The sequence below is a fragment of the Microcebus murinus genome, chromosome 6 (genome assembly GCF_040939455.1).
Source record: "Microcebus murinus isolate Inina chromosome 6, M.murinus_Inina_mat1.0, whole genome shotgun sequence".
Lineage (NCBI taxonomy): Eukaryota > Metazoa > Chordata > Mammalia > Primates > Cheirogaleidae > Microcebus > Microcebus murinus.
In genome coordinates, this window is record NC_134109.1 from 6,206,074 (window position 1) to 6,233,996 (window position 27,923).

The 27,923-nt window shown below is 39.6% G+C and overlaps 1 protein-coding gene across 3 annotated transcripts in view; it reads right to left on the reverse strand.

Moving 5' to 3' along the window:
* Nucleotides 1-27,923, reverse strand: part of EVL (Enah/Vasp-like) — a 182,119-nt gene that overhangs the window by 138,884 nt on the left and 15,312 nt on the right. Inside the window, exon 1 of one of the 3 annotated variants that reach the window (XM_012747079.3) lies at nt 512-10,193. The exons of 1 other annotated variant lie outside the window; for it this stretch is intronic. In XM_012747079.3, the coding sequence (XP_012602533.1) occupies nt 512-534 (23 nt within the window). In that variant the 5' untranslated portion in view covers nt 535-10,193. Of the gene's footprint in view, nt 1-511; nt 10,194-27,923 lie in introns of those variants that run through there. One more of the 3 variants, XM_012747075.3, reaches the window with a different exon arrangement.

The following is a 27,923-nucleotide window of genomic DNA, read 5'->3' on the forward strand; positions in this document are numbered from 1 at the left end:
AGAAAACACCCTGTCCACGAGATTACTACTAACAATAATGAGGAAAATCAGAGCCAAAAATCAAATCTCAACTATGCGGACAGACCTGCAGAATTTTTCACCTTCACTGCTACAATTAGCATTTTTTAAAAAGAGCACTAGACTGCACTAGTTTGACAAAGGAAGAAAAACAAAAGATAGCAAGAGACTCATTCTGGACAAACAGTTGCTATTCTGTATTCATAACTCTATAATAGCAACAGCAGCTCAATGAGGCACAAGGTGGGGTCCTCGACAAATTTACACATGATCAAACCAATTATCCGTGCTGCACTTTCCCATGCAGTAAACACCCCTGACCTGCACCACCTCTGCTCCTCCCACCACCATGACTGGGAAAAGCCCCACCAAATGCTGAAAGGGACCCTGCTTTTTGTGAGAACCAGCCAGAGCATAAGCTGTCATTACACAGCAAAAACCCGGCGAGAACAAAAACCCAGCAGCAGACTGATGTAGAAAACCCAGAACATACCTGAATTCTTCAAATGCAAACATGACCTAGTGAGAGACAATTTCCTTAGATTGTGTGGTAGGCTTTTGGGTACGGAGGACAACCATTTAGTCAGTCAGATGGTGCAAAGTGCAGAAAAAAGAGGCGGGCTTTCCACACCCCCCAATTTTCTGAAGTAAAAGGCTTTCTGCAGACAGGGGCCTGCAGCCTCCAGCTCCGCCAGCTGCTGACAAGCGGCAGCTAACGGGAGGCAGCTAGAGAACCATGTGATCATTCCAGCAAGTCTGATTAATGCAGGGTATGCTCAGGATCCAGGCTGGGAGCTGGATTAGTCTAGGGAAATAAGTCGAACCCAGGGCACGCCTGGGATCCTGGGTAAATCACGTAACACATCCCACCCCCCATCAGAATCATGCAGGTTGGGGAGGAAGGCAGAAGGTTTAAAGGAATGAGAATGCAACCTGTTTCATTGTGATCTAATTACTTCATCTTCCTGTGGCTGTTGCTGCTATAATGATCATGCATGACCAATGTTATAAGTGAACACAGTGTATGGTGACACTTGGGCTACATTTCATAGGAAGCTTAAGTACTGAAAAATTCTTCAGAATTATGTATTTTACCAATCATAGTTTTACCAAACATAATTTTGGCACAAATGTATAAGCTGCTTCAGAATCACAGAAGTCACATTTTATGACCACAACTTTACCATAACTAGCGTGGTCTTGTGTGCTAACCATGATTAGTGACCTCGCTTACCTGCTTATTTATTTACTGAGTGTATAATACATACCAGGTTCTCATCAATTCCTCGAAGTACAAAAATTGCTGTAACAATTTCAGAACAGAGTTAAGAAAAAGGAAACAAGATGTCAGCCCCCAAAAGAGAAATGTTTACCAGTTTGTGGCAGTATTCTGAAACTTGCATGAAGGAGAGTCTTCAGCATTTGGGTTGCAATCTTTGTAAGATAAGGGAGACAGATCTCAATTAAAAACTTGCGAGTCACTCTTGACTTTTTTCTCTTCCTCACACTGCACTATAATCAGTCACTGACTGTGATGCTGCCTCCCAAAGGTTGCCTAAGCTGTCCTTTCATCCTCACCCACACCCATGGTCTTAGCTGTGGCTTCAGCGTTCCTCAGTTTCTTGCGTCAGTGGCTGGTTTTCCCTCTTCCATTCCTTCTCTAAAAATCTGCCAGAGCAATTCTTCTAAATCTGATTTTGCTGCCTGCCTGTTCTAACCCTGCACTAGTTTCTCAGTGCCCACAAGATTAAGTAAAAACGTCTCAGCCTGGCATACAAAATTTTATTTCTCCAATTTTTTTCTTCCATTAAGACTCTTCACAAATCCCAAAATTTAGCCATTGACATTCCCAAAATATGTCAAGACCTCCCTTCGTGGGTCTACGGGCCAGCTGGACCAGATTATCCCTAAACATGACCTGCTGCGCATGCAGGGCAGCCCTCAGCAGCCCCCTCCAGGGCCAGCAGTATCCCAGGTCAGTTAGTCACTCTCTCTCCTCTGCTGCCAACCGCGCAACAATGCAGCATTCTGTCTGTTTCCCCCACAGATCTAGGAGTTTCTTGAGGACAGGGATGTGTGAGATTAATTTCTGTATTCCCAACGCTTGGTACAGCTCTTGACAAAAAGGAATTATTCAAAAAAGGTTTGCTGAATGAGCCTCCTTTTGCCTCAGATTTCTATCAGAGAGCAGAGTGATCTAGGACATGTACCTGCACAAAGGTGTTGTGGGAAGAATGTGCAGCTCTTCATATGCTCATCCCTGTCTGGAACAGGGCTTGACTCAGAGAAATGCCGTGATAAAGGCCAACTGAGGCCAGCTGATTAGTGGGAGTTTGGGGGTGGGGATAGAGGGAATGCTGTGGTTCCTTAAACCATACAGCAATCAACTAAGCTACTCTGCAAGGCCTTCCACAACATTCCCGACAAGTCTCTGCTTGAGACCCTCTGGTAATGGCGGCCTCTCGGCAGAAGCGTGATATAACAGGAAACGCAGGATATTCAGAGTCATTAAATAACTTGGTTTTAAGTCCCAGATCTCCCACTAACTAACTCTGTGATCACTGACAACCTACTTAAATCCTTTGAGTCTTGGATTTCCCATATGTAAATCTCGAATAATGTTGATACTGCCCATGCCTCTCATAGGATTGTTGTGAGAAACCATAAGGCAGGATGAATTTTTATCAAACATATTAGTTATTTATCATATTTAACATATTTATCAAACATATTAGTTAAGTAAATATTCATCATCTTTATTATCTCACAAGACGGTCTCTAACTGGACAGCTCTGATTATGGGGGGATTCTTTTTCATGGGGAGGCCACCCCTCATCAGAAGTGTCCTGTCTGCTCACTGGTTGCTCATTTCATCTGGTAGGAGGAAGCAAAGTAATTCTCAGATCAAAGGATATCCACATCTATATGTATGTCTATATAAAATCACTGTCCTAAGTTAAAAAAAAAAAAGCAGTAGAGATCACCCAAGTCTAAGGAAGAACGATTCTCCTGACGAAACACAATTACATGCTGTTTGCTTTGTTAAACTTTCTGGGTATAGTTGCAGAGGGGACGGGGAAAGGGCAGCTAGGAATCAACCATGCATAGGCTTCTCAAGAGAAGGAGATTCCAGTGCATCCTCTTTTCAGTCTTTCACAGCCTCAGTTACAGGGCTACTAACTAGCAGACACTCCAAAATTACTTTTGACTGCTGGATTTGCTGGTTGGCCTAAAGGTCAAACCTATGTCTTGGCACTCTCTGCAAGGTGCAGAAGGAGCGGCAGGGGTCTTAACTCCTAGACAGCTGACATGATGGGAACTGGGATGATCTACTTTATCCTGGCAAAGCCCATAACGCAGGCCCAGGTCCAGTGTGGCAAAGGCCCAGGGAGATGAAGGACCTGTAGACCCTGCGCCTATTTTCTACCAGTCACTCAAGACTCTGCTCTTGGAGGGCTGGTTATAACTTTCAGGGCAATTCATGAAGTCCTAGTAGAAAGTAGAGTTCACAGAAATGGTAAAAAATCAAATCCCAGCTCCAAGTTTACTTTAGACATAATTTTATGAGATTCCTCAATTTACTACAATAGTAAGGAAACAGAGGCCAAAGCGGGTAAGTACCTTGTCCAAGGTCATAGAGCTATAAGTGGCAGAGCAATGACTCGGACCCTGGGTTGGTATAACTCCAACATGTCCTACTGGTGCCCTAATACTAGTGATCCAACTAGCTGAGGCTGCCTCCAGGAGAGGACTTTATTCGATAGACTGTCAGGCAGCCTGTGGCCCTGAGGCGGGGCTGGCACCCTGTGATCCTTTTGGACTGTTTTATTCAGCTGGCTAGGCTAATCCTCAAATTTCATGGACAGGCAAGAGACTTGTAAGGGCTGAAAAAGTGCCTCAACTGCCCCAGGAAGGGTGGAAACCTGAGTTGACATGGCGTTGGGAACCCAGTGGGAACAAGGGTCTGCTTCACAGGCTTGGCCACTTGATTACTGATAACACCAAAGTTTCAGGAATGGGAACTTAAGTGAGGGTCCACAACTCCTGACAGCACCATTCCTGCCCAGAATAGGGCTCCAAAAGGCACTTTTATGACCATACAATGTTTAAAAACGAACAGAGCATTCCAGGTCATCTGCCAACAACTCAAGGCTCAGATGATGCATGTTCCTATGCTGGGACTTTTCCTTTGTACCACGAAGGAATAGCCAGATACTAATTTTTCAGCCTTTTATTTTTTAAAATAACACTTCCATGGAGTGCTAATATATAAAACTGACACGCATTGAAAGGTTCTGACTAAAGAAAGGGTGGAGGAGCCCTTGAGTCCCTGCTGTGATGCTTTTTCTCACTCCACCAGGGACAGGCCCAGACTCAGCCCAAAACACCTGGCCTAACCGACTCCAGCAGTCTCTGTCAGTGCTGATGTTCTGTAGATCTCTCCCAACTACAAATTATCACACTCGCCCTGGTTAACCTGGATTCATTTCCTCTTGCTGGTCTCATTCCTAAGAATAAAAGCCCCTTGAGTGGTCCCTGCTGTCATGGCAGAACCCTCATCTGCAGTTACTGGACATGCAAGCAGTCCGTGGAGACACTGAATAGAAACACAAGCATTAACAGGAAATTCCCAGGTCCCTGACAATTTGGGAAAGCTAAATGAGAATATTCAAGTGGAGAGTTTACGGTTCTGATGTCCTGTGGGTTTGAGGCCCTGTAACTTTATTCAGGTTGTAGGCATGCAGCCACGATGTATGTGCAGCAAAATAAGGACTAAGCATATGAACAGGTCTAATGTGCCAATCAAGTAAAACAAGAATTCTGACATTTACAAATATGCACATTCACTACTGCACTGTGCAGAGATGAAACAGAAGGAGACATAAATGGAAATCAGTTATGATCTTCACTAAAAATACTATTCTTTTCTCATGTTCCAACCAAGGATTTTCTCATGAGCAGGGGACTAAGTGGTAACAAGAGGAACTTGATGGTGTCCTCAGAGGCCTACTTCTTCCTGATCTCACTTCTACCACCCTAATTAAAACCTTTCTCAACACTACCTATCCGGGCTCCCTGCCTTTCCTACTCCCCCTCCTGCACTCAGTTACCAACCCCAACACTTCCCAACTTAAAAACCCACAACTGTTTTTCACTGCAGAAAACAGTCTCAGCCCCTCAGCTTGGCTTTTAGCTCCTCCACAATCTGACCATCCTATGGTTCTGCCCTCCTATCGCACTTACCAACCTGGATCCCCTGGGGTGGCTGAAGTGGTCCCTTCATTGAGCCTGCACCCTAACTCATGCCATCTCTGCTCCTGGCTCCTCCTGGCTCCCCCTGGCCCGGGTCCAGACTGCTCTCCTGCCTTCTCTCCACAAGTAGTTTTAGAAAGGTCTGGTTGTGAACTCAGGTCTACTACCATCCACTTGAGAAGCGTTGGGGAAACTCTGACCATTCTAAGCCTCAGTCTCCTCTTCCTAAAATGGAGAAAGCAACTCATATTTTATGGGGATACTATGGAGCTGCAATGCCTGGCACACATTAACCACAATCAGTGGTAGGTAATATCATCACATATGCTACAAAACTCTATTGAGTTCTGCTCCTGACCAAAACCATCCTACATTGATCTTGAAAACTCCAGAATTCCTATGATGATCAATATCCATTTAAAACAAATCGTACATATTGCCTTGTGCTGAGTAACTCAGTCCATTGTATGTCTTAGGCCCCTCACTAGACAGGAGTTGCTGGGGACAAGACTAGAGGGACTGGAATGGGGGGCCTGAGGGGATCTCCACAACCTCCACCAGACATCAGTCCTCATCCCCAGAAATGTGCACACGTCTAAGTAGCAACAGCATGCTCACTATGCAAACACAGATTCAAGAGAAACCCATTCCAATTTTGGGCCAATATCCTCAAATTTGACTATTTTGAATGTGGGGAGCCCACTAGTATTGACCCTGTTTTTAGTACTTTCTACACTTTCAGAAGCATGGCAATTCACAAGCATATATATTAATGGTAGATCTTTGGTTAAACTTTTTTTGAATTAACTGAATTCCCTTTAATTTCAGTTGAATTTTTTCAAATATTTAAAATAACAGATAAACCTTCTTGAATTGATAAAAAACATTGAGTTCTACACTCTGAACTAAGTCTTTCTCCCAAATTACATAATTCTACAGTAATATTTAACCTTAAAATAAAAGTTTAATATAAAGCCATTCCTTACCTCCATTTTGAGAATTCTATTCAAACTAAAAGCTACTAAAAAGAAACATTCTATTATAACAAAACAAAACAACAGTGTCTTTTAGTTTACCACTACTCAAAACCAGGAGTTTATTGGTAATTATTTCTACATTGCAGTCTACATCAATCTTTCCCATCAAATAAGCACTCTCTAAGTATCCGCATCTGATTTATTGAAAAATCATTCACTCAACAAATACTTGAAGGGCTACTATGTGAGTTAGATACTATTCTAAGAGGTACAAAGAGAGCAGTGGATAAGCTACAGCCCCCAGTTTTATAGTGGTTATACTCTGATGAAGGAAGTCAGATGATAAATGAATAAGACAAAGATTATAAGATAGAGCAATGTACCAGAGAGTAATTGGGGGCTAGTAAATTTAGAATAGGTGATAGGAAAAGCTCTAAGGTAGTGACATTTAAGCTGAGATCTGAATGACAAGAAGGGGCCAGTTGTGCAAATATCAGAGAGCGATCATTAGAGGCAGAGGAAATAGCTATGTAAATGCTGAAGGTGGGAGGAAATGGGTGTGGCATTTGTCCATCTCATATGGTGTGGGTGGAAGAGAGAGGGCAAGGAAGAGAATAGAGGGAGATGAAGACAGAACAGTAAACAAGGCTTTACTAGCCAGGAAAGCCACTGGAGGGTTGTAGGCAGAGGAGTCACGTGACCTGACTTTAAGTTTTACAAGAAAAATGGAAGTGGGGAGACCACTTCGAAGCCAAGTAAGAGATGATAGAGTTTGGATTCAGCTGGCAGCAGCAGACAGGAGACAAGTAGATGGATTTTAGACATGGCTTGGAGACAGTATTTATTTCTCACAACTCAATTGTTTCATGCAGTTCTTAGATTACCAATGAAGCAGAGCAAAGACTGAAAACATTTCAAAAGAAAAACTAAGCACACCACTAGGACCATAAGCCAAAGGAAATGTAAGCTCCATGTAAAGAAGGACCTCGCCTTACCATTCTATCCCCAGGCCTGGCACACAGAATTATTCATCTATTGAGTTAATTAATCAATGGTCCGTGGACTTAGATTTCATAAAAAGATGAAATTAGATTAGGTCAGCAGTCCTTTTTCCAGTGAAAGCATCAAATTATGAGGCAGATTATCCTTTTGAATGAGAAAGTACAGCTGCTCTAGTGTCACCCTGATGTACTAAAATTTGGCAAGAAGGTCTTTCCAGGAATAGAGGAAGTGTCAAGAAGATAAGTGCATATAAAGCAAATATATATATTCAGTTAGAAATATTAATATTTATGGGCACTTGCTATGTGTCTAGCACTGTTCTATCCCTGAGGTCAAAGAAGATTCAGACACACTTCAGGCCTTTCTGACAATTAGAAACAGACCTTATAAACTCAAAACCTGAAATGACAGTCAGCAATGGTAAATCAACATGCTAGGTGTCTGAAGCTGTGGCATAGGATTTTCTATGTACTCTGTTAATGTTAGGTTTTTTTTCCCCCCACCTCAATTCACTGTTCTTATCAATGTCCCTTTTGAACCCTGGCTCCAGCCCCAGTTGCTGAATGAATTTGGAGTGTGAATAGCTGGGCTGTGGTCCCAGCTCTCTTCCTTACCAGCTGAGTCCCCTTTGACGAGACACTTTACCTGTCAGCAGCTCAGTTTATTCACCTATAAAATGTAGATAATAATTGCTGTCCTGCTCCCTCACACAGATATTCTGAGGATCAAATATAATAATAGGTATGCCTGTGTTTTGTAAATCTTAAGTGCCATATAAGTCAATAGTAGTACTGTTATTAACAACAAAATAAATTATCGCTTTCTACTTTGTGCCATCTAAGTTCTTAATAAGGCAGGAATTTAAAGTCTTCATCCAAGTCATATAATTAGAAGGTCTTTAAATGCAACTTATTATCCAAGTGACCGAGAGAATTTACATAAATACCTGTTAACTATAGAAATACAGGCCTGATAGGACCTCAAAGACAATTTAGTCAAACCCCTACCGCTGGGCAAAAGTCCAAACCATCTAAGATGCTCACATGCACAATATGTACTCATTTCTGTCAAAGTCTAATTTTCAAAAAGCTAAAAACATAACTCTCATACAAATATATAGTATGCATGTGTTTAAGATTGATTTAATTCCTTAATGAAGGAACCAGCAAGAAGGCAAAGCAAGTTCAAGCGTAATACAAGAAACATACACATAGTCATTGGGGAAAAAAGCTGCAAAGTTAGATACGAAACTGGGTAGTGTTCTACAGAGCAATGAAACCATAACCTATGGGGATATCATTTCTGGTAAACAGAATTAGATCTCTACTGGACAAAAATCATTTGTAACTTATCAATATACTATAAGTTAACATCTAAATTTACAAAACCAGAACCAAATCAAAAGTCAAACAGTTTCTCCAGAAATGTCCTATGCCCCTTGCTAGACAAATGCTCTTGAGTGATATTGAAACGGCACACAATAATCTTTTTACCTTTTCTCCAAGTTTTAGATAACTTTTCTAAAATATCTTTAAAATAGCTAACCATCATTTATTACCCAATTCCAGTGAACTGATTAAATAACAAATTCTTTACTGTCTGGCCCATTTTTGCTTCTTCCTCATTCACATCATCTTTATTTATGAAAATCCTTCAAATGATTGAAGTCAATTATAAATGATTGCTTAGTCTTCTTAGATCAAATCATCTTGAAATTTGGTGTTGAAGAGGGAGTTATTTTCCAGAACTTCCAGCATTCAGTGCTTCTCTGAATTCTTTCCAACCATCTCACTTGTACATCTCAAGATGAAAAAAAGGAATATCTGATTCATAGACTTCATAAACTCCCAAGATGCTCTGGCTATTCTGAGGCAGCTGCCATAATTAACCCTAATTTCCTAGTCTTCACAAACCCAGCCCTGTCATCCCTTTCTTTCCAATATAACAGTGCTTGGAAGGTACAAACCAAACTCACTACAGAGGCACAAATAAACCCAACCCACACTAACCAGCACAATAACAGAAGTCAAAGGAGAAATATAATTAACCTGAGAATGTCTTGTTCATATCTGTATTTTCCACAGAGGCTAGGGGATTGGAATGAATGAATAAACAAACAAACAAATAAATTGGATGGACTAAAAAACTGAAAGAATGAATGGACTCCAAAGGCTTTGGCATGTTAAATGTCTTTCAAGAAACCAAGTAAGGAAGGGAATTTACGGGGACTAGTCCAGTGAGGGCCTTGAGAAATAGAGACCAAATGAATGAACACTGTGGGAATTTCAAGCATCTATTGGCAAGGCAAAATTGAAGGTATTTTATTTTGAAGGTAAGGAAGTCAAGGAGGGGTTATAACTAAGTACATCTGAAATGAGACTACACAGGTCTACCCTCAAAGAGAGTAGTAGTGCTCTATGTCTTGAAAACCTTAGGTCTGTAGTCTAGGTACCAATCCTGGCCACGCAACCCCTTCTTAATCTACATGTAGTAAAAAGAAAAACCTTCATTTAATACATGTTCTGACTGGAGAAGGAGTTAGAGGGAAGGCTGAGATAATGATAAAGAAATTGCACAAATATACGCCAAAATGAGTTGTAATTTGATAAATGCGTTTTGTTCCCTCAAAAAGCTAGCTTTGCTTTCTCACATTCTGTTTCTGATAATCAGGCCTTCTCTATTTCTGATTTCCCACTAAAATGTACAGGTAGTGTTTTTCTTCATCTAAAATAGCACTGCTTCTTAGTCTCCAAGAGAGTTCTATTTGCATTTCATTTCATGAATCTTGCAATGTTGTTTACATTCCTTCTTACAAAAAACCGCAACACCCAACCTATAACCACAATATTTAAATTAAGAGGTATGAGGACAAATTGTTTAAGACTTTCCCGTGGATTGCTAATACCACACTGGAATTTGTAGGTGGCTGACTACATTTGAAACTGCAGTTCTTTAAAAAAAAAAAAAAAAAAAAAAGATAGATTCTCACTAACACGAAAAATCAAGCACTTGATTATTTTCTAAGCCTCATTTTCAAACCATACGACTTTCTTAGACCGCAAATCAAATACTGAATAAAAGAAAGAAAGAAAAAGAACGGTAAAGGTGCAAGTGCCTTCAGACACTTGGTCAAGTACTAAACGAACCAAACCTTGAGAACCACTACATTATACACAAGAACATGAAGGGGTTTCATAGATTTCATTAATGTGGGAAGTGACCTAAGAAAAGTGTCAGTCTGATCTCCTCACTTTAACCAAAGAAAGAGAAAACACAGCACCTTGCCTGGGGTGACACAATCACAGTCAGAGATGGAATTGGAATGGAGTGTCCTGATTTCTAACTCAAGTGATTTTCCTCTACATCAGTGGCTCTCAAAAGTGGGGTCCTCCACTGGCTGTATCAGCATCACCTAGGAGCTTGTTAATGATGAAAATTCTCAGATTTCTTCCCAGACTTACGGAATCAGAGGATCTGGGAGGATGGAAGCCAGCACTGTTTTCACAGCCCTCTAGAGGATTCTGATGCATGTTGAAGTCTAGAACCACTGACTGCACTACATAGTGATTCTCAACTGGGAGTGATTCTGCCTCCCAGGGGACATTTCACAACATCTGGAAACATTTTTAGCTGCCAGAACTTGGACTGGGGTGTTGCTGCTTCTGGCATCTAGTGGGTAGAGGCTAGGATGTTGCTAAACATCCTACTATGGACACGCAGCCCTCCACAACAAAGTCTGGCCCCAAATGTCAACAGTGCCAAGGTTGAGAAACTCTGTTCTATACCTACTGCTGGGAGGGCAGATGAGCTAGGAAAAGTTGTCAGTGCTACTACCTCTCTCATTAAAAGTGTTTATACCCTTTAGTTGAAGGTTTAGTTATTTTTCATAAATGTATCCTATAAAGCTGTGCTTTCCCACTGGTGTGCCTCAGATAGGCAAGGCAAGGTGACATATTGATTCCTTGGCTACCTGTGAGGCCAGAGCCTCAGCCCCCAAGGCCAGTCATTCCCCACTGCAAGCAGCTACATCTTGCTCCTGAGGGTGTCACACATGCTGTGATTAAAGAATAGAGCAGCACTGATCTTAAAAAAAAAAAAGTCAAAGTGACTTCTTACCCTATTTCTAGTAATAGTGGACTAGGTTTAGATCAACACTTCTAGTGAAAATAACCCCAAAAATCAAGTAAAACAGTTAAACGAGCAAACAAAAAACACTTCTAAAGGATTCAATTGGTGCCGAGACAATAAGGAATTACTAGGCTAAAACTAAAAAGAAAAGCAGGAGTCTCAAAAAGGAAAATGAACACAGAAGCTCCTTTTTGCTCTGGGGCATTTGTTAATCCCAGAAAATACAAACTTTTATGCTGCTGGCCTCACAGGTGAAAGGGGTTACCCTACTCAAGGTGATCCGCTATTCACAGTAATTACGCTCAAGGGGTGCACAGATATCTTTTCACAGAAGCATTCTGTGGTACCGCAAATGAAAAACTCCCATCACCACCCCACCCCATAAATAAAGGCTAGCATTTATAGACCACTTGTGTCCCAGGTACTGCTACTACTCTACACAATTTACACGAATCAACTGATTTAATCCTGGGGGAGTGGCAAAGAGTTAGGTTCTGTTATTTTTATCATTTTACAAATGGGGAACCTGAGGTTCAGAAAGGTGAAGTAGGCCCGGCACGGTGGCTCACGCCTGTGATCCTAGAGCACTCTGGGAGGCCGAGGTGGGCGGATTCCTCGAGGTCAGGAGTTCGAAATCAGCCTGAGCAAGAGCGAGACCCTGTCTCTACTATAAATAGAAAGAAATTAATTGGCTAACTAATATATAGAGAAAAAACCAGCCAGGCATGGTGGCGCATGTTTGTAGTCCCAGCTACTGGGGAGGCTGAGGCAGTAGGATTGCTTGAGCCCAGGAATTTGAGGTTGCTGTGAGCTAGGCTGATGCCATGGCACTCACTCTAGCCTGGGCAACAAAGCGAGACTCTGTCTCAAAAAAAAAAAAAAAAAAAAAAGAAAGGTGATGTAATTTGCCCAAGATTACACAGTTCAAAAGTGGCAGAGCTAATCACATTCAAACTTAGGCTGCCTCACTCCAGAGTTTGTACTTTAAAAAGTTTTTTTTAGAGACAGGGTCTCGCTTTGTTGCCTGGTGCTGAGGGCAGTGTCATGATCATAGTTCACTGCAGCCTCAAATGCCTGGGTTCAAGTGATCCTTTCGCCTCGGCCTCCCAAGAAGCTGGGACCCACAGGTGCCCAACACCACAAATGGCTAATTTTTATATTTTTTGGAGAAAAGGGGTCTTGCTATGTTGCTCTGGCTGGTCTTGATCTCCTGGCCTCAAGCAATCCTCTTGCCTTAGTCTCCCAAAGTGCTGGGATTACAGGCGTAAGCCACCACACCTGGCCCAAGAGTCTGTATGAATTACTACAGAGTAAATTAAAAACAAAAGGGCACAAAGATGTTTATTCTGACTCCAAACAGAAAAAAACTAAATACTCATCAACAAGAGTTCGCTGAAATATAGTATGGTACATACAATACAGTACCAAACAGTCATTAGAAATGTAGACCTTCATTAATTGTATAGACATTACTATTGTTGGGTAAAAACATCATAGACGATCATTATAAATTAAGTTTCCGTGGCTAAGTGGTTCACAGCTGTAATCCTAGCACTCCGAGAGGCTGAGATGGGAGGATCACCTGAGGTCAGGAGTTTGAGACCAGCCTGAGCAAGAGTGAAACCCTTGTCTCTACAAAAAATAGAAAAATTAGCCAGGCACGGTGGCTTCTGCCTATGGTCCCAGCTACTGGGGAGGCTGAGGCTGGAGGATGGCTTGAACCCAGGAGTTTGGGGTTGCAGTGAGCTATGATGACACTACTACTCTTCTCTGGGCAACAGAGTGAGACCCTGTCTCCGAAAAAAAAAATTATGTCTTCTTATATAATAAACACTTCCACAAATCAAACAAAAAAAGCACGTTATAGAAAAGCATAGATAGTACATTCTGATTTATGCGCTATCATACATATTGTATAGAACATAGCATAATAGATACAAGCATGGTATTTAGATTCAGAGACCTTACCAATACTTGACCTTGGGCAAATTACTTCACTATTCTAAACATAACTTCCCTTCTGGAGCAAAGTGGGGGCAACAGTATGTATCTCATAGGGGTTTCTGGTGAGAATTAAATGATATACTGAATATAAAGTTGCTCAGCCCAGAGCCAGTACATAATAGCTTGTGAACATAGCTGTTCCATTATTATGTTTTAATGGATACAGATAGGTGTATAATGAGGAGTTTGGAAGTCTGTTGGCTGGGGAGAGTGAGATCTAGACTTGGAACACTGCTAGGCATAAAACGAATATTTTTTGAATGAATGAACAAATGAACTGACAGGCAATACAGTACAGCAATATTGAGTTCTAGAGCCAACCACAGATGGATTTAAATATCACCTCTGTCACTTCCTAGCTGTTAACCTTGAACAATTTACTTTTAACCCCTCTGACTCTCAGGTTCCTAATATAGAATAGATAATATCAATTCATAAAACTATTACATGGGTTAAACGAGATAGTCAATGTGAAAGCAGTTTGCATTTAGCTGCTACATTCAATAAACTCATTCTTCTTTCCCTCTAGCGCTAGGTTTGCCAATGTTAAATGTGTGACATTTGACAAGGTGTTTCTCTGAGCCTCAGTTTTCCCATGTATAAGATGGGAATATTTACCTAGTCCTTGGATGCTGTGATAATTACATAAAAGCTCTATGTACGCTATAAGGTACTATACAAGAAGAAAGACTTACTGTGATTATCGTGGGGTTTATGTTTTAGTTTTTTTGGTCAGATTATTTAATAGCCCTTTGGCTCTAATAAACTAAATTCAAGTAGCTTTTAAAATCTGACAAACATAAAGATTTTATTAACTAGTAATAATTTATTGAACTTTGTGAGGTTCCCAGAATAGCCTGCTCCCTAAATACCTGAAAATAAAGCCTTCCTTGATTTGATTGGAACCATTTGGCTCCCAAGAAACCCTGGTCTAGTTTAGCCCATTGTTCTGACTACACAGCACACAATGAACTAGTTTGGCACAAGTGCTAGGTTGCTGTGACTCTGGTTTTGTTCTTCTAATGATAAACAGGGGAATCCTTGCTTCTTTCCACTATTTAGGAGGAAGTGTTAACTAGCGTGAGGTGCTACCAGCTGAAATCCTTACATAACTGGCATGTCCACGTTCCCGCTGTGTAGCATCTTAATAATAACTAACATTTATAGCATTCTTTGAAAGTGTTTCTCATACATTGTCTCCTATGACCAATGACCAAAGAATCATCTACCATAGCAGGCAAGCCAGGGATTACTATTATATTTAACAGATGGGAAATTAGGGATCCAAAGGTTAAGTCACATGATCAAGGTCAGACCTTGCATTTCTAATCATACTTGATAACAGAAAGGAACTGTAAATAGTACTTCCCTTAAGGAAAGGTGAGATAGAAGAGGAAAAATAAAGCTGTACCTTAGGCTCTACCTAATCAAGAGTAGGGCCAGTGGCTGACATCACGGAATAGAGTCTGAAATTTACTTGCATCAGGATCACTTCTCCCTAATGCAAACAGCCAAAGAAAAGAAGATATTTATGATTATTGCCTCACCTGACTTGGTTCTTCCCTAGTTTTGGATGTACAGCACCCTGAATAGGCCTGTCCTCCTGAGTTAGAAAGATCCATAGAACCACAGACTACCAAACTGGACAGGCCTTTCGACCTCATTTAGTTTAATCCTCTCCTTTCATAAATAATGGTAATGACGAGGCTCAGAAAAGGAAAATGATTCATCAATGTCACCAGTGAGCTCAGGCAGAGGAGGCCTAGAACCTAGCTCCCCAGAATTCAAGCCCAATGCTTTCTTCACCCCATTCCTCAAAACGCTGACTTCAAACATACCTCCACTTGATAAAAGCTCCACTCCAGTCCCTCCTTCCCATACATTCCTTGTCCTAATCCTTTCCTCTCCCAGAAATCAAAATCATTAATCCTGGTCAATGGTCACTGAGCATATACCATATGCTCAACTGTAGTACAAACACCTCAATCTCCTGACCTTGACTACGTAAAGGATGAGCCTCCGCACTGACTAACATGTACTAGATGGTAATCATGCTGCCCTTCAGGCAAGAACAAACTGAGCAAAATAAACTGAATTGTGATAACTAAACACCTACAATATCCTTCCCTTCCAGCTGCTTACCTTATTCCAAGGTTGAAATTCTCAATGAGAAGCCAGCTATCTAAGTTAGCCATACAAAAAATGCCAAACTTACACTTAGGCAAACAATGATGCTTGCAAGTGATTAAAAAGGGGAATGTGATAATAAAGAAGGGGGAATATCCAGTACAACCTGAAGGCCTAGAGAATGTATTAACAGACTATCTGGAATTCCTGGGCTATGACATTTTCAGCAATCCAGTGCAGTAACTCCCAAGCTTAGAGAGTCCACAATTTCCAGCCAAAGGGACAAGTCACTTCATTTCTCTGTGCCTCAGGTTCCTCCCCTATAAAAAGAAAACAATAACAATACCTACCTCCTGGAAATATTGCAAAGATTAAATGAGATAATGTATGTTAAATAGTTAGAAAAATTTCTGGCATGTGAAAAATACTCAACAAATTAGTTACTATTATTTACGTTAAAAGAGAAACAGAGTTTATCTTCTTAAAAGAGAACTAAACCTCCAACTAAAGGGGATAGATACTTTTAAAGAGAGAGAATAGCGCCGACAACTTTTCCTAGCTTTTCTGCCCTCCTAGTAGTAAGTACAGAGAAGAGTTTCCCAACTACTGACATTTTGGCACTACTGACATTTTGGGCCACACAATTCTTCTTACCAAGTTTCACTTTTGAACTGAAAGTTCACATTTTATGACATTTCACAAACTACAGAAATGGATAAAATTATTCCCCAGAGAAAGCTGACTTCAAAAGAGAGAGCACTGGAGAGTTTATGGTCAGCAAGATGATGGAATAGAAAGCCCCAGGCCCGCCTTCCCCCATGGTGATGAATTAACAACAGATGGCCTCTGTGAGAAATTCAGAAACCAGGTAAGGGGTTTTCTGCATCTCAGGCAAGCCAAGAAGAACCTCATCATAGGCAGCAGAAAACGTATGGCCTTTACTTGCCACAGCCCCTCCCTCAGCACAGCAAACACCCTTAGGAAAAAAATGTCCAAATCCTAGCTTCAACTTGAGGAGGAAAAGAGAAGAATAGAACACACATTCAATGTTCTTACTTTTTGCGGGAGGAGCTGTCCAAGGGGCTGGTTTCAGTCACAAATGAATCTAAACTCGGACAGAAAGGGGCACCAGGTTGGGAGCCACTGAGAACAAAGGAGAGCACTGCTGCTTGCTCCAGCACCAGAGAGTGTGCAGTACCACAGACACTAGGGGAACTCGGGTACCAAGGCTTACTACAGCACCAGAGAGGTTGCAGTACCACAAACAGACATGGGGGTGGGGAAGTGGGGATTCTAAGTAGAAACAGGAAACTTCAACTGGGACGGACAATACATGCACAGAGCAGACCCACCCCAAGAAAAGGCTTGAGACGTCTCCAGAATCTCTAGCCAGGCTGACTGGTGAGGGCTCTCCCTGTGCAAAGCCAAATTGCAAAGAGTGGGAGAGATGGCTGTTTTTTCAAATGCCTAAATCCCAACAAAAGATAACAAAGTGTACAAAAAAATAGAAAAACATGGCCCAATCAAAGGAACAAATTAAATCTCCAAAGACTGACATTAAAGAAACAGAGATACATGAATTACAAAGAAGTCAAATAAACAGTATAAGGACGTTCAATGAACTAAAAGACAGCAAGATAGACAACCAAACTGATCAAGAAAACAATTCAGGATGAAAATGAGAGTGTCAACAAAGAGAAACTATGAAGAACCAATTTAAAAATTCACTAAAAGGGTTCAAAAGCAGACTTAAACAGGCAGAAGAAAAAACCAGTGAACTCAAAGTTAGGACATTTGAAATTATTGAGTCAGAGGGGAATAATGAAATAAGAATGAAGAAAAGTGAAGAGAGCCTTAAGGAACTTATAGGGCACCATCAAGTGGAACAATGTTCACTTATGGACATGCCAGAAGAAAAGAAAAATGGGAAGGGGAAGAGAGCCTATTTGAAGAAACAGAACTTCTCAAGTTTGAGGAAAGAAATGGACACATGAATTCAAGAAGCTCAATAAATTCCAAATAAAATAAATCTAAAAAGACCTATAATAAGACACATAATCACCAAACTGTCAAAAGTCAGAGTCAAAAAGAGAATCTTGAAAGCAGCAAGAGAAAAGTAACTCATCATGTACAAGGGAGCGCTGATAAGATTATCCAAGGATTTCTCAGCAGAAACCTTGCGGGCCAGAAGGGAATACGATGATATGGTCAAAGTGCTAAAAGAAAAAAACAAAAACAAAAACAACCCCCCTATTGTCAACCAAAAATACTGTATGCAGCAAAACTGTCCTACAAGAAGGAGAAATTAAAACTTTCCCAGATAAACAAAAGCTGATACTAAACCTGCCCTATAAGAAATGCTAAAGGGAGTCCAAGTTGAAATGAAAAAATGCCAAACAGTAACATGAAACAATATGGATATATAAAATTACCTAGTAAAGGTAAATATATAGACAAATATAAAATCCTATAGTATTGTAATGTAGGTGAGTAAATAAAAATGGTATCGAATTTTAAAAACAGAAGCATAAAAAGTAACTATAAATCTGTAAATGGATATGTAGTAAAAAGGAAGTAATTTGTATTATCAGTAACATAAAGAGAGGAAAGGAGAGATAAAAAGCTCCAAGACATAAAAGAAAACAATTAACAAAATGACAACATTAAGTCCTTCCCACTCAGTAATTACTTTAAATGTAAATGAATTAAATTACCCAATTAATAGAGATAGGCTGAGTGGATAAAAATCAAGGATCCAATTATATGCTTTCTATAAGAGACCAACTTCAGCTCTAAAGAAACAGACTGAAAGTAAAATGATAAAAAAATATTTTCAATGCAAACAGGAACCTTCTGTATCAGAAAAAATAGACTATAAGTCAAAAACTGTCATAAGAGACAAAGGACATTAGACAAAGATAAAAGGATCAATTCTCTAGGAAGATATGACAATTATAAATATATATATGTACCTAACATTAGAGTTTCTAAATATATGAAGCAAACATGGACAGAATTCATTGGAGAAATAGATGGCAATACAATTAAAGTAGGACATTTCAATATCCCACTTTTAGTTATAGATACAACAACAAAAAAGGAGATCAATAAGGCAACAGAGGACTTGAACGATACTATAGACCAACTGGATCTAACAGACATATATATAGTAGTCCCCCTTATCCATGGTTTCTCCTTCTGCAGTTTCAGTTACCCATGGTCAACCATGGCCCCAAAATAGGTGAGTACAGTACAAAGATATTTTGAGAGAAAGAGATATCACAATCATATAACTTTTATTATAGTATATTGCTGTAATTGTTCTGTTTATTATTAGTTATTGCTGTTACCCTCTTGCTGTGCCTAATTTAAAAATTAATCTTTATCATAGGTATGTAGCACATACAGGGGTTCAGTACTATCCATGGTTTTAGGAATCCACTAGGGGTGTTGGGATGTGTCCACTGCAGAAAAAGGGGGACTACTGTATACAGAACACTCTACCAAACAACAGCATGAAGGATAGTGCTCCAAGTGGCCTTGGACTGTTCTTTTCTCATTTGTAGTTTCCAAAAATCACTGTAGAATGTGGAAAGGAATGCAACATCCTGAGATAAGGGGGGAGCTGACCAGAAAAGCCCAGACTTTGTTTGAGTCCCCCTTAAAACAGGATGTCTTTCAATGCTTTAGCCCAGTGACTCATGTGACTCCAGGGTTTAAAACTCAGGGTGGACTGTTTTTTGGGCCCCTCAGATGCAGTGAAAGTGATAGACACACATACAAGACTCCATCTGACTTAGGAAGCTTATCTGAGCCTTGGGGGACCAGCTTGCAATAAATCCTAGGCTTCTGTTGTCTCTTAATGTGTATCTGTAGGTAATAAACCTGCTTCATGTAACTGGGTTTGTGCAGGGGTGTTCTGCCTCACTGCACTCAAATAAGCTGGTAATCAGTGCACAGTGAACCAGCTTGACACTGCAGATTATACCTTCTTCTCAAACACACACAGAGCATTCTCCAAAATAGACTCCATGTTAGGCTACAAAACAAGTCATAACAACTTTAAAAACACTGAAATCATACAAAGTATCATCTCCAAAAACAGTAGAATGGAACTAGAAATCAATAGCAGAAGGAAAACAGGAAAATCCACAAATATGTAGAAATTAAACAAGTCACTCTTAACCAACCATTGGGTCAAAGAAGAAATCATAAGGGAACTGAGAAAATATCTGGAGACAAATGATAATAAAAATACAACATACTAAAACATATGAGATGCAATGAATGCAATCCTAAGAGGAAAGTTTATAGTAGCATGCTTCCATTATAAAGAAAGATAAAAAAAATCAACAACCTAACTTTACACTTCAAGAAACTAAAAAAGAACAGACTAAACCAAAAGTTAGCAGGATGGAAACAATAAATATCAGAGCAGAAATAAATGAAATAGAGAACAGAAAAACAATTAAAAAAAAAAATCAATGAAACCAAGAGTTTTTTTTTTTTTTTAAAGATCAATAAAATTGACAAGTCCCTACCTAGATTAAAATTAGAAATGGAGGGGATAGGTGCAGTGGATCACGCCTGTAATCCTAGCACTTTGGGTGGCCGAGGCAGGGGGATGGCTTGAGCCCAGGAGTTTGAGACCAGCCCAGGCAACAGCAAGACCCTATCTTTACAAAAAAATAAAAAAATTAGCCAGGTGTGGTGGCATGTGCTTGTAGTCCCAGCCACCTATGAGGCTGAGGCAGGAGGATTGCTGAAGCCCAGGAATTTGAGGCTGCAGTGAGCTATGATGATTCCACTGCACTCTAACCCAAGGCAACAGAGCAAGACCTTGTCTCAAAAAAATAAAAATAAAAAGTAAATGAAAGAGGGGATATTACAAATGAAGTCACAGAAATAAAAAGGATTATAAAAGACTACTATGAACTTTTATATACCAACAAATTGGATAACCTAAAAGAAATGGACAAATTCCTGGAAACATAGAATCTACCAAGACTGAATTATGAAGAAATAAAAAATCTGAACAGACTTATAATTAGTAAGGATATGGAAGCACTAGTTAAAAACCTCCCAATGAACAAAAGCCCAGGACAGATGTCTTCACTGGAGAATTCTGCCAAACATTTAAAGAATTAAACCAATCCTCAAACTCTTCCAAAGAAATGAAAATGAGGAAATGCTCTTGAACTCATTTTATAAGACTTACAATACTCTAATACCAAAACCAAAGATACAACAAGAAAAGAAAACTACAGACCAATATCCCTGACGAATAGTGATGAAAAGTCCTTAACAAAATGTTGGCAAACTAAATTCAACAGCTCGTTTAAAGGATTATACACCATGACCAAGTGGGATTTATACCTGGAATGCAAGGATGGTTCAACACACAGAAATCAATCTATGTAATACACTACCTCAACAGAATGGAGGACAAAAAAATACATGATCATCTCAATTGATGCAGGACCAAAAAAAGCATATGACAAATTCAACACCCTTTCATGATTAAAAAAACACTCAACAAACTAGGCATAGGGGAAACTACCTCAACATAATAAAAGCCATATATGAAAAGCCCACAGCTAATATTACACTTAATGGTGAAAGACTGAAAGCTTTTACTCTTAAGATCAGGAACAAGGCAATGGCGCCCACTCTCATAACTTCTGTTCAACATAGTATAAGACTTAGGCCAGGTGAAGTGCCTCATGTTTGTAGTTTCAGCACTTTGGGAGATTGAGATGGGAGGATTGTTTGAGGCCAGCAGTTCCAGACCAGCCTGGGCAACATGGTGATACCTTATCTCTACAAAAAAAAAAAAAGTAAAATAAGAAAAATTAGCTGGGCATGGTGGCAAGTGCCTGTAGTCCCAGCTACTTGGGAGGCTGAGACAGGTGGGTTACCTAAGCCCAGGAGTTTGAGTTTGCAGTGAACTAAGATTGTGCCATTGCACTCCAGCCTGGGCAACAGAACAAGACCCCTGTCTCTTAAAAACAACAACAACAAAAAAAGCCCCATAGTACCAGGAGTTCTAGCTAGAGCAGTTAGACAATAAAAAGAAATAAAAGGCATCCAAATTGGAAAGGAACAAGTAAGACTATATCTGTTCACAGTTGACAGAATCTTGTATGTAGAAAACCCTGAAGATTCAAAACATGCACGCACGCACGCACGCATGCACACACACGTGCTAAAACTAACAAACTACTTTAGCAACATTGCAGGATACAACAATCAACACACAAAAATCAGTTGCATTTCTATTGTTTGCATTTCTATACACTAACAATGACCAATCTGAAAAGAAAATTAAGAAAACAATCCCATTACTACAGCACCAAAAAGTATAAAATACTTAGGAATAAAACTTAACCAAGGAGGGGAGATACTTGTATGCTGAAAACTACGAAACGCTGCTAAAAGAGATCAAAGATGTGGCTCATCCAAAAGGAGAGTTATCTCAACTGATTGTTGAAATCAATTACAGCTCAAACTCCTTTTTCTACTCTTCCCTCCCATTCTCTCTAGTGCACCTGTCTTTAAGAAAAGAAAGAAAGAAAGATCTCAAAAGATACAGATAAATAAATGGAAAGACATCCTGTGCTTGTGGATGGAAAAACTTACTATTGTCAAAATATCTGTACTACCCAAAGTGATCTACAGATTTAATGCAATCCCTACCAAAATTCCAATAGCATTTTTTGCAGAAATAGAAAAAAATCATCCCAAAATTCATATGGAATCTCAAGTGACCCCAAATAGTCAAAACAATCTCGAAAAAGAACAAAGTTGGAGGCTTCACACTTCCTGATTTCAAAACATTCTATGAAGCAACAGTAAAATGGTGAGGTACTGGCATAAAGAAAAACATATCACTCAATGGAACACAAGGGAAAGCCCAGAAATAAACACTTGCATATGTGCGCAAATAATCTTCAATGAGGCCACCAAGAGTACACGACGAAGAAAAGACAATCTTTTGAACAAACAGTGTTGGGAAAACAGGACATCCACAAGAAAAAGAATGAAGCTGAATCCTTACCTTCCACCATGTACAAAAAGTAACTCAAAATGGATTAAAGACCTAAACATAGCACCTATAACTATAGTACTCCTAGAAGAAAACATAGGGGGAAAGTTTCAGGACAATGGACTTGACAATGATTTCTTGGATATCATACCCAGGCAAAAACAGATAAATGAGACTACAACAAATTTAAAAATGTCTGCACACAAATGAAACAATCAACAAAGTGAAAAGACAACCTACAAAACGTAAGAAAACATTTGCAAATCATACATATGGTAAATGGTTAATATCCAGAATATATAAGGAACTCCTACAGTTTGATAAAAAATAACCCAATTAAGATAATAAATGAGCAAAGGACTTGAATAGATAATTCTGCAAAGAAGATATACAAATGGCCTAAAAGCATATGAAAAGATGCTCAATATCACTAGTCATAAGAGAAATGCAAATCAAAACTACAGTGAAATACCACATCACACGCATTAGGATGGCACTATCAAAAGAACAGGAAATAACAAGTATTGGTGAGCATGCAGAACAACTGGAACGAACCACTGTGTACTGTTGGTGGGAATATAAAATGGTATAGCCATTATGGAAAATAGTATAGAGGTTCCTAAAAAAATTTAAAAAATAGAATTACCATATGATGCAGCAATCACTGATACACACACACACACACACACAACAGACCCTTGCACAATATGGGGGTGCTGACCCTGCCTCAGGCAGCTGAAAATCTGTGTATAACTTTGATTCCCCCAATCTTAACTACATATAGCCTACTGTTGACCAGAGGCCTTACTGACATTATAGAATTAGTTAACATATATTTTGTATATATATTATATACTGTATTCTTACCATAAAGTAAGCCAGAGAAAAGAAAATATCATCAAGAGAATCACAAGTAAGAGGAATGTATTTATTATTCATTAAGTGGAAGTGGATCATCATAAAGGTCTTCATCCTTGTCATTTTTACACTGAGTAGCAAAGGAGGCAGGTGGAAGACGAAAAGTTGGTCCTGCTGTCTTAGAGATGGCAATTTGTCTGCAAGATTTCCAAACTGTCACATATCTCTAAAATTTTTTCCAATATATTTATTGAAAAAAAATCAACATATAAGTGGACCCACAGCACTAAATCTCGTGTTGTTCAAGGGTTAACTGTGTGTGCACACACATGTGTGGTGTGTGTGAGTGTGTGTATGCCATTTCTGGATATATATCCAAAGAATGCAATGAAGGATCTTAAAGAGATATTTGCACACTGATGTTCACTGCAGCATTATTCACAATAGCCAAGAATGGAAGCAACCCAAATGTCCATTGACAGATGAATAAAGAAATGTGGTAGATATATACAATATAATATGCAGCCTTAAAAAAGAAGGATATGGCCAGGCACAGTGGCTCATGCCTGTAGTTCTAGCACTCTGGGAGCCAGAGGCAGGAAGATTACTTGGGATCAGGAGTTCAGACCAGCCTGAGCAAGAGCGAGAACCCATCTCTACAAAAAACAGAAAAATTAGCCAGGTAGGGTGTGGCAAGTGCCTGTAGTCCCAGCTACTCGGGAGGCAGGATGATTGATGGAGCCTAGGAGTTTGAGGTTGCTGTGACACCACTGCAGTCTAGCCCAGGCAACTGAGCAAGACCCTATCTCAAAAAAAAAAAAAAAAAAAAAAAGAAAGAGAGAGAAAGAGAACACTGGGAAAAAAATAACTTTTAGTGTTAGGGAAGTTTTCTGAACTTTGTTGAACACTGTTGATATCCTGGTGGAATGTGTCAGAAGATGGATCTAACCAAAGTAAACTGAAAACTATTTGAAAAGGAGCTGTCATCCTAGATGCCATTGAAAACATTCATGATTTATGGGAAGAGGTCAAAATACCAACATTAACAAGAGTTTGGAAAAAGCTGATTTCAACCTCATGGATGACTTTGACTATGTTATACAAGGCTCAAGTGAGCAAAGTGTTTAATTTAGGGAAAAGCAGACTTGGGGGAAATGACTGCCATATTCTAATTCTTGGGGGCTATTTGGAATTATGTGAAAGTTGGGCCAATCACTAGAAATTTCAGAGAAGTACTAGCTGAGTATAAGAAGGAAGAGATACCTAGGGTTGGTTTAGTGATTCAATTAGCTGCCTCACAATCCAGGGAATGCTTTTCTGCTGAGGTAATAAAAGCAGAGGCTGGGTGAATGCTGTCATAGATAACAACTCTGATTACATTCATTCATTCAACACATATTTACTGCATGCATACTATGCCATGTATTAGACCAGCACAGTCTAAGAGAACTTTCCACAGTGACAGAAGTGTTCTTTAATCTGTGCTGTTCAATATGTGCCTGTTCATCACTTGAAATGTGACACTATAATCAGTAGGAATATTATATATTAATACAAAGTAAAAGATTTAAAAAGAACATGTGAGGGTGGGTTCCTCATAATAAGGAAAACAGAGGAGACTAGTCTGGAGAGGCCAGTTCATACAAGACTTTACATACTATGCTAAGGAGTCAGGACTTTATCCAGAAAGACACACAAATATCCTGAAGAAACTTAGGAAGAAAATATCAACTTAGATTTGAGTATTACCAACTTAACAAAGCACAAAGGAGACACTTTAAGAAGTAGACAACAAAAGTAGACAACAAATAATTACAGCATTTAAATATAATGAAGATCTGACTTAAATCAGTATCATGGGTCTGGAGAGATGAAGACAGAGGATATTTTAAGGAGGAAGAAATGGGCTGGGCTTGGTAGCACTTTGGGAGGCTGAGGCGAGAGGATTGCTTGAGGCCAGGAGTTCAAGATCAGCCTGAGCAAAAATAAGATGCCTCTCTCCCCTTCCCTGTCTCTACAAAAAATATTAAAATTAGCTGGGTGTGGTGGCATGCACCTATAGTCCCAGCTAGAGGCTGAGGCAGGAAGATTGTTGGAGCCTGGGAGTTTGAGCTTGCAGAGAGCTATGATCAATGCCATTGCACTCCAGCCCAGTGACAGAGCGAGACTCTGTCTCAAAAACTGAATAAATAAATAAATAAATATGACATGTCCACCTAGATGTGATAAGAGGGAGCTGAATGACTCCGTCAAGCCCCCAGGTTTCTATTTTGGATTACAAAGTTTATCTTTTTGGGAATGGGGATTCTGGAAGAAGACAGGTCTGGGAAGAAAAGCAGTAAGTTCAGGTTTTTTTTTTTTTAGAAACAGATTTCTTAAGAAACAGATTATTCCATAAAATTTAACCATTTAAAGTGTACAATGATTTTTAGTATATCCACAGAGTTGTGCAACCATTAGCACAATCCAATATTGGAATATTTTTGTCATCCCCAAGAGAAACCCCATACTCCTCAGCAGCTACTCCTTATTTTCACACTGACCCTCATCCCCACCAAGCAACCACTAATCTACTCTGTGTCTATGGGGTTCCCTATTCTGTGCATTTCATGTAACTGGAATTATACAATAGGTACACTTCATTATCAGTACTTTATATTTCCTTTTATTCCATTGTATGGACATACCACATTTTGTTTATCCATCAGTTAATGGACATTTGGGTTGTTGCTACTTTTTGGCTAGTACAAACTGTGAACATTTGTGTATAAATACTCTGTGGACATATGTTTTAATTTTTCTTGGTCATATGCCTGGGAGTAGAACTGCTAAGTCATATAATAACTCTGTATCTAATATTCTGCAGAACTGCCAAACTGTTTTCCAAAATAGCTGCATCATTTTACACCCTCCTAGCAATGTATGAAGGTTCTAATATATGAGGTTCATCCACATAGCCACAGACCCAATGTGTAAGGATTACCCACATCCTCAACATTTGTTATTATCTGTCTTTTTTATTCTAGCCTTCCTAGTGGTGTAAAATGGTATCTCACTGTGGTTTTGTTTTGCATTTCCCCTTGTCTAATGATGCTGAACACTTTTTCAAGTGCTTATTGGCCATGTGTGTATCTTCTTTGGAAAAGTATTATTCAAATCATGTGCCCAGGCCAGGCGTGGTGGCTCACACCTGTAATCCTAGCACTCTGGGAGGCCAAGGCGGGTGGATTGCTCAAGGTCAGGAGTTTGAAACCAGCCTGAGCAAGAGCAAGACCTTGTCTCTACTATAAATAAAAAAGAAATTAATTGGCCAACTAATATACATAGAAAAAATTAGCCGGGCATGGTGGTGCATGCCTGTAGTCATAGCTACTCAGGAGGCTGAGGCAGGAGGATCACTTGAGCCCAGGAGTTTGAGGTTGCTGTGAGCTACGCTGATGCCATGGCACTCACTCTAGCCTGGCAACAAAGTGAGACTCTGTCTCAAAAAAAAAAAAAAAAATCATGTGCCCATTTTAAAATTGGGTTATCTTTTTATTATTGAGGTATGTCTTAGGCCATTTGGGCTGCTATAACAAAAATGCCAGAAACTGAGTGGCTTATAAACAACATTTACTTCTCACAGTTTTAGAGCCTGGGAAATCTAAGATCAAGGCACTGGCAGATTCAATGTCCAGTGAGGGCCTGTTCCTCAGAGTTGGAGCTTTCCCACCACATTCTCACATGGTAGAGGGGCAAAGAGCTGAAGCTCCCTCGGGCCTTTTATAAGAACACTGAGCTTACACATGAATCTTTGCCCTCATGACCTAATCAACCATACCCCAAAGGTCCCACCTCTTAATTACCCTGGGGGTAGTATTTCAACATATGAATTTTGGAAGGAAACAAACTTTCAGACCATAGCAAGTTGTAACTGATAAGCACACGCATGCGCACACAGGGAAGTAAAACTCGATAGAAATCAAGTAGGTGGCAGTGGGGGAGGAGAGATGGGCGAAAACCTACCTAATGGGTACAATGAACACTATCGTGGCGGGCACACTTTTAACCCTGACTCAAGCATTACAAAAGCAATTCATGTAACCAAAAAATTTTGTACCCCTATAATACTTTAAAATAAAAAATAAATAAATGAAAATTTAAAAAGAGTTACTTATATATTCTAGGTATAAATCTCTTATCAGATATTCAATTTGTAAATATTTTCTCACACTGTGAAGGTTGTCTTGTCACTTTATTGATAGTACCATTTGCAGCATGAATGTTTTTAATATGATGAAATCCAATTTATTTATTTATTTATTGGCCATTTGTGCTTTGGTGCCATTTCTAAGAAACTATTGCCTAACCCAAGGAAACAAAAATTTACTCGTATATTTTCTCCTTTAAGAATTTTAAAGTTTTAGCTCTTACATTTAGTTTTATGATCCATTTTGAGTTAATTTTCGTGTATAGTATGATGAAGGGGTCCAATTTCATTCTTTTATGTGGGTATTCAGTTATCCCAGTAT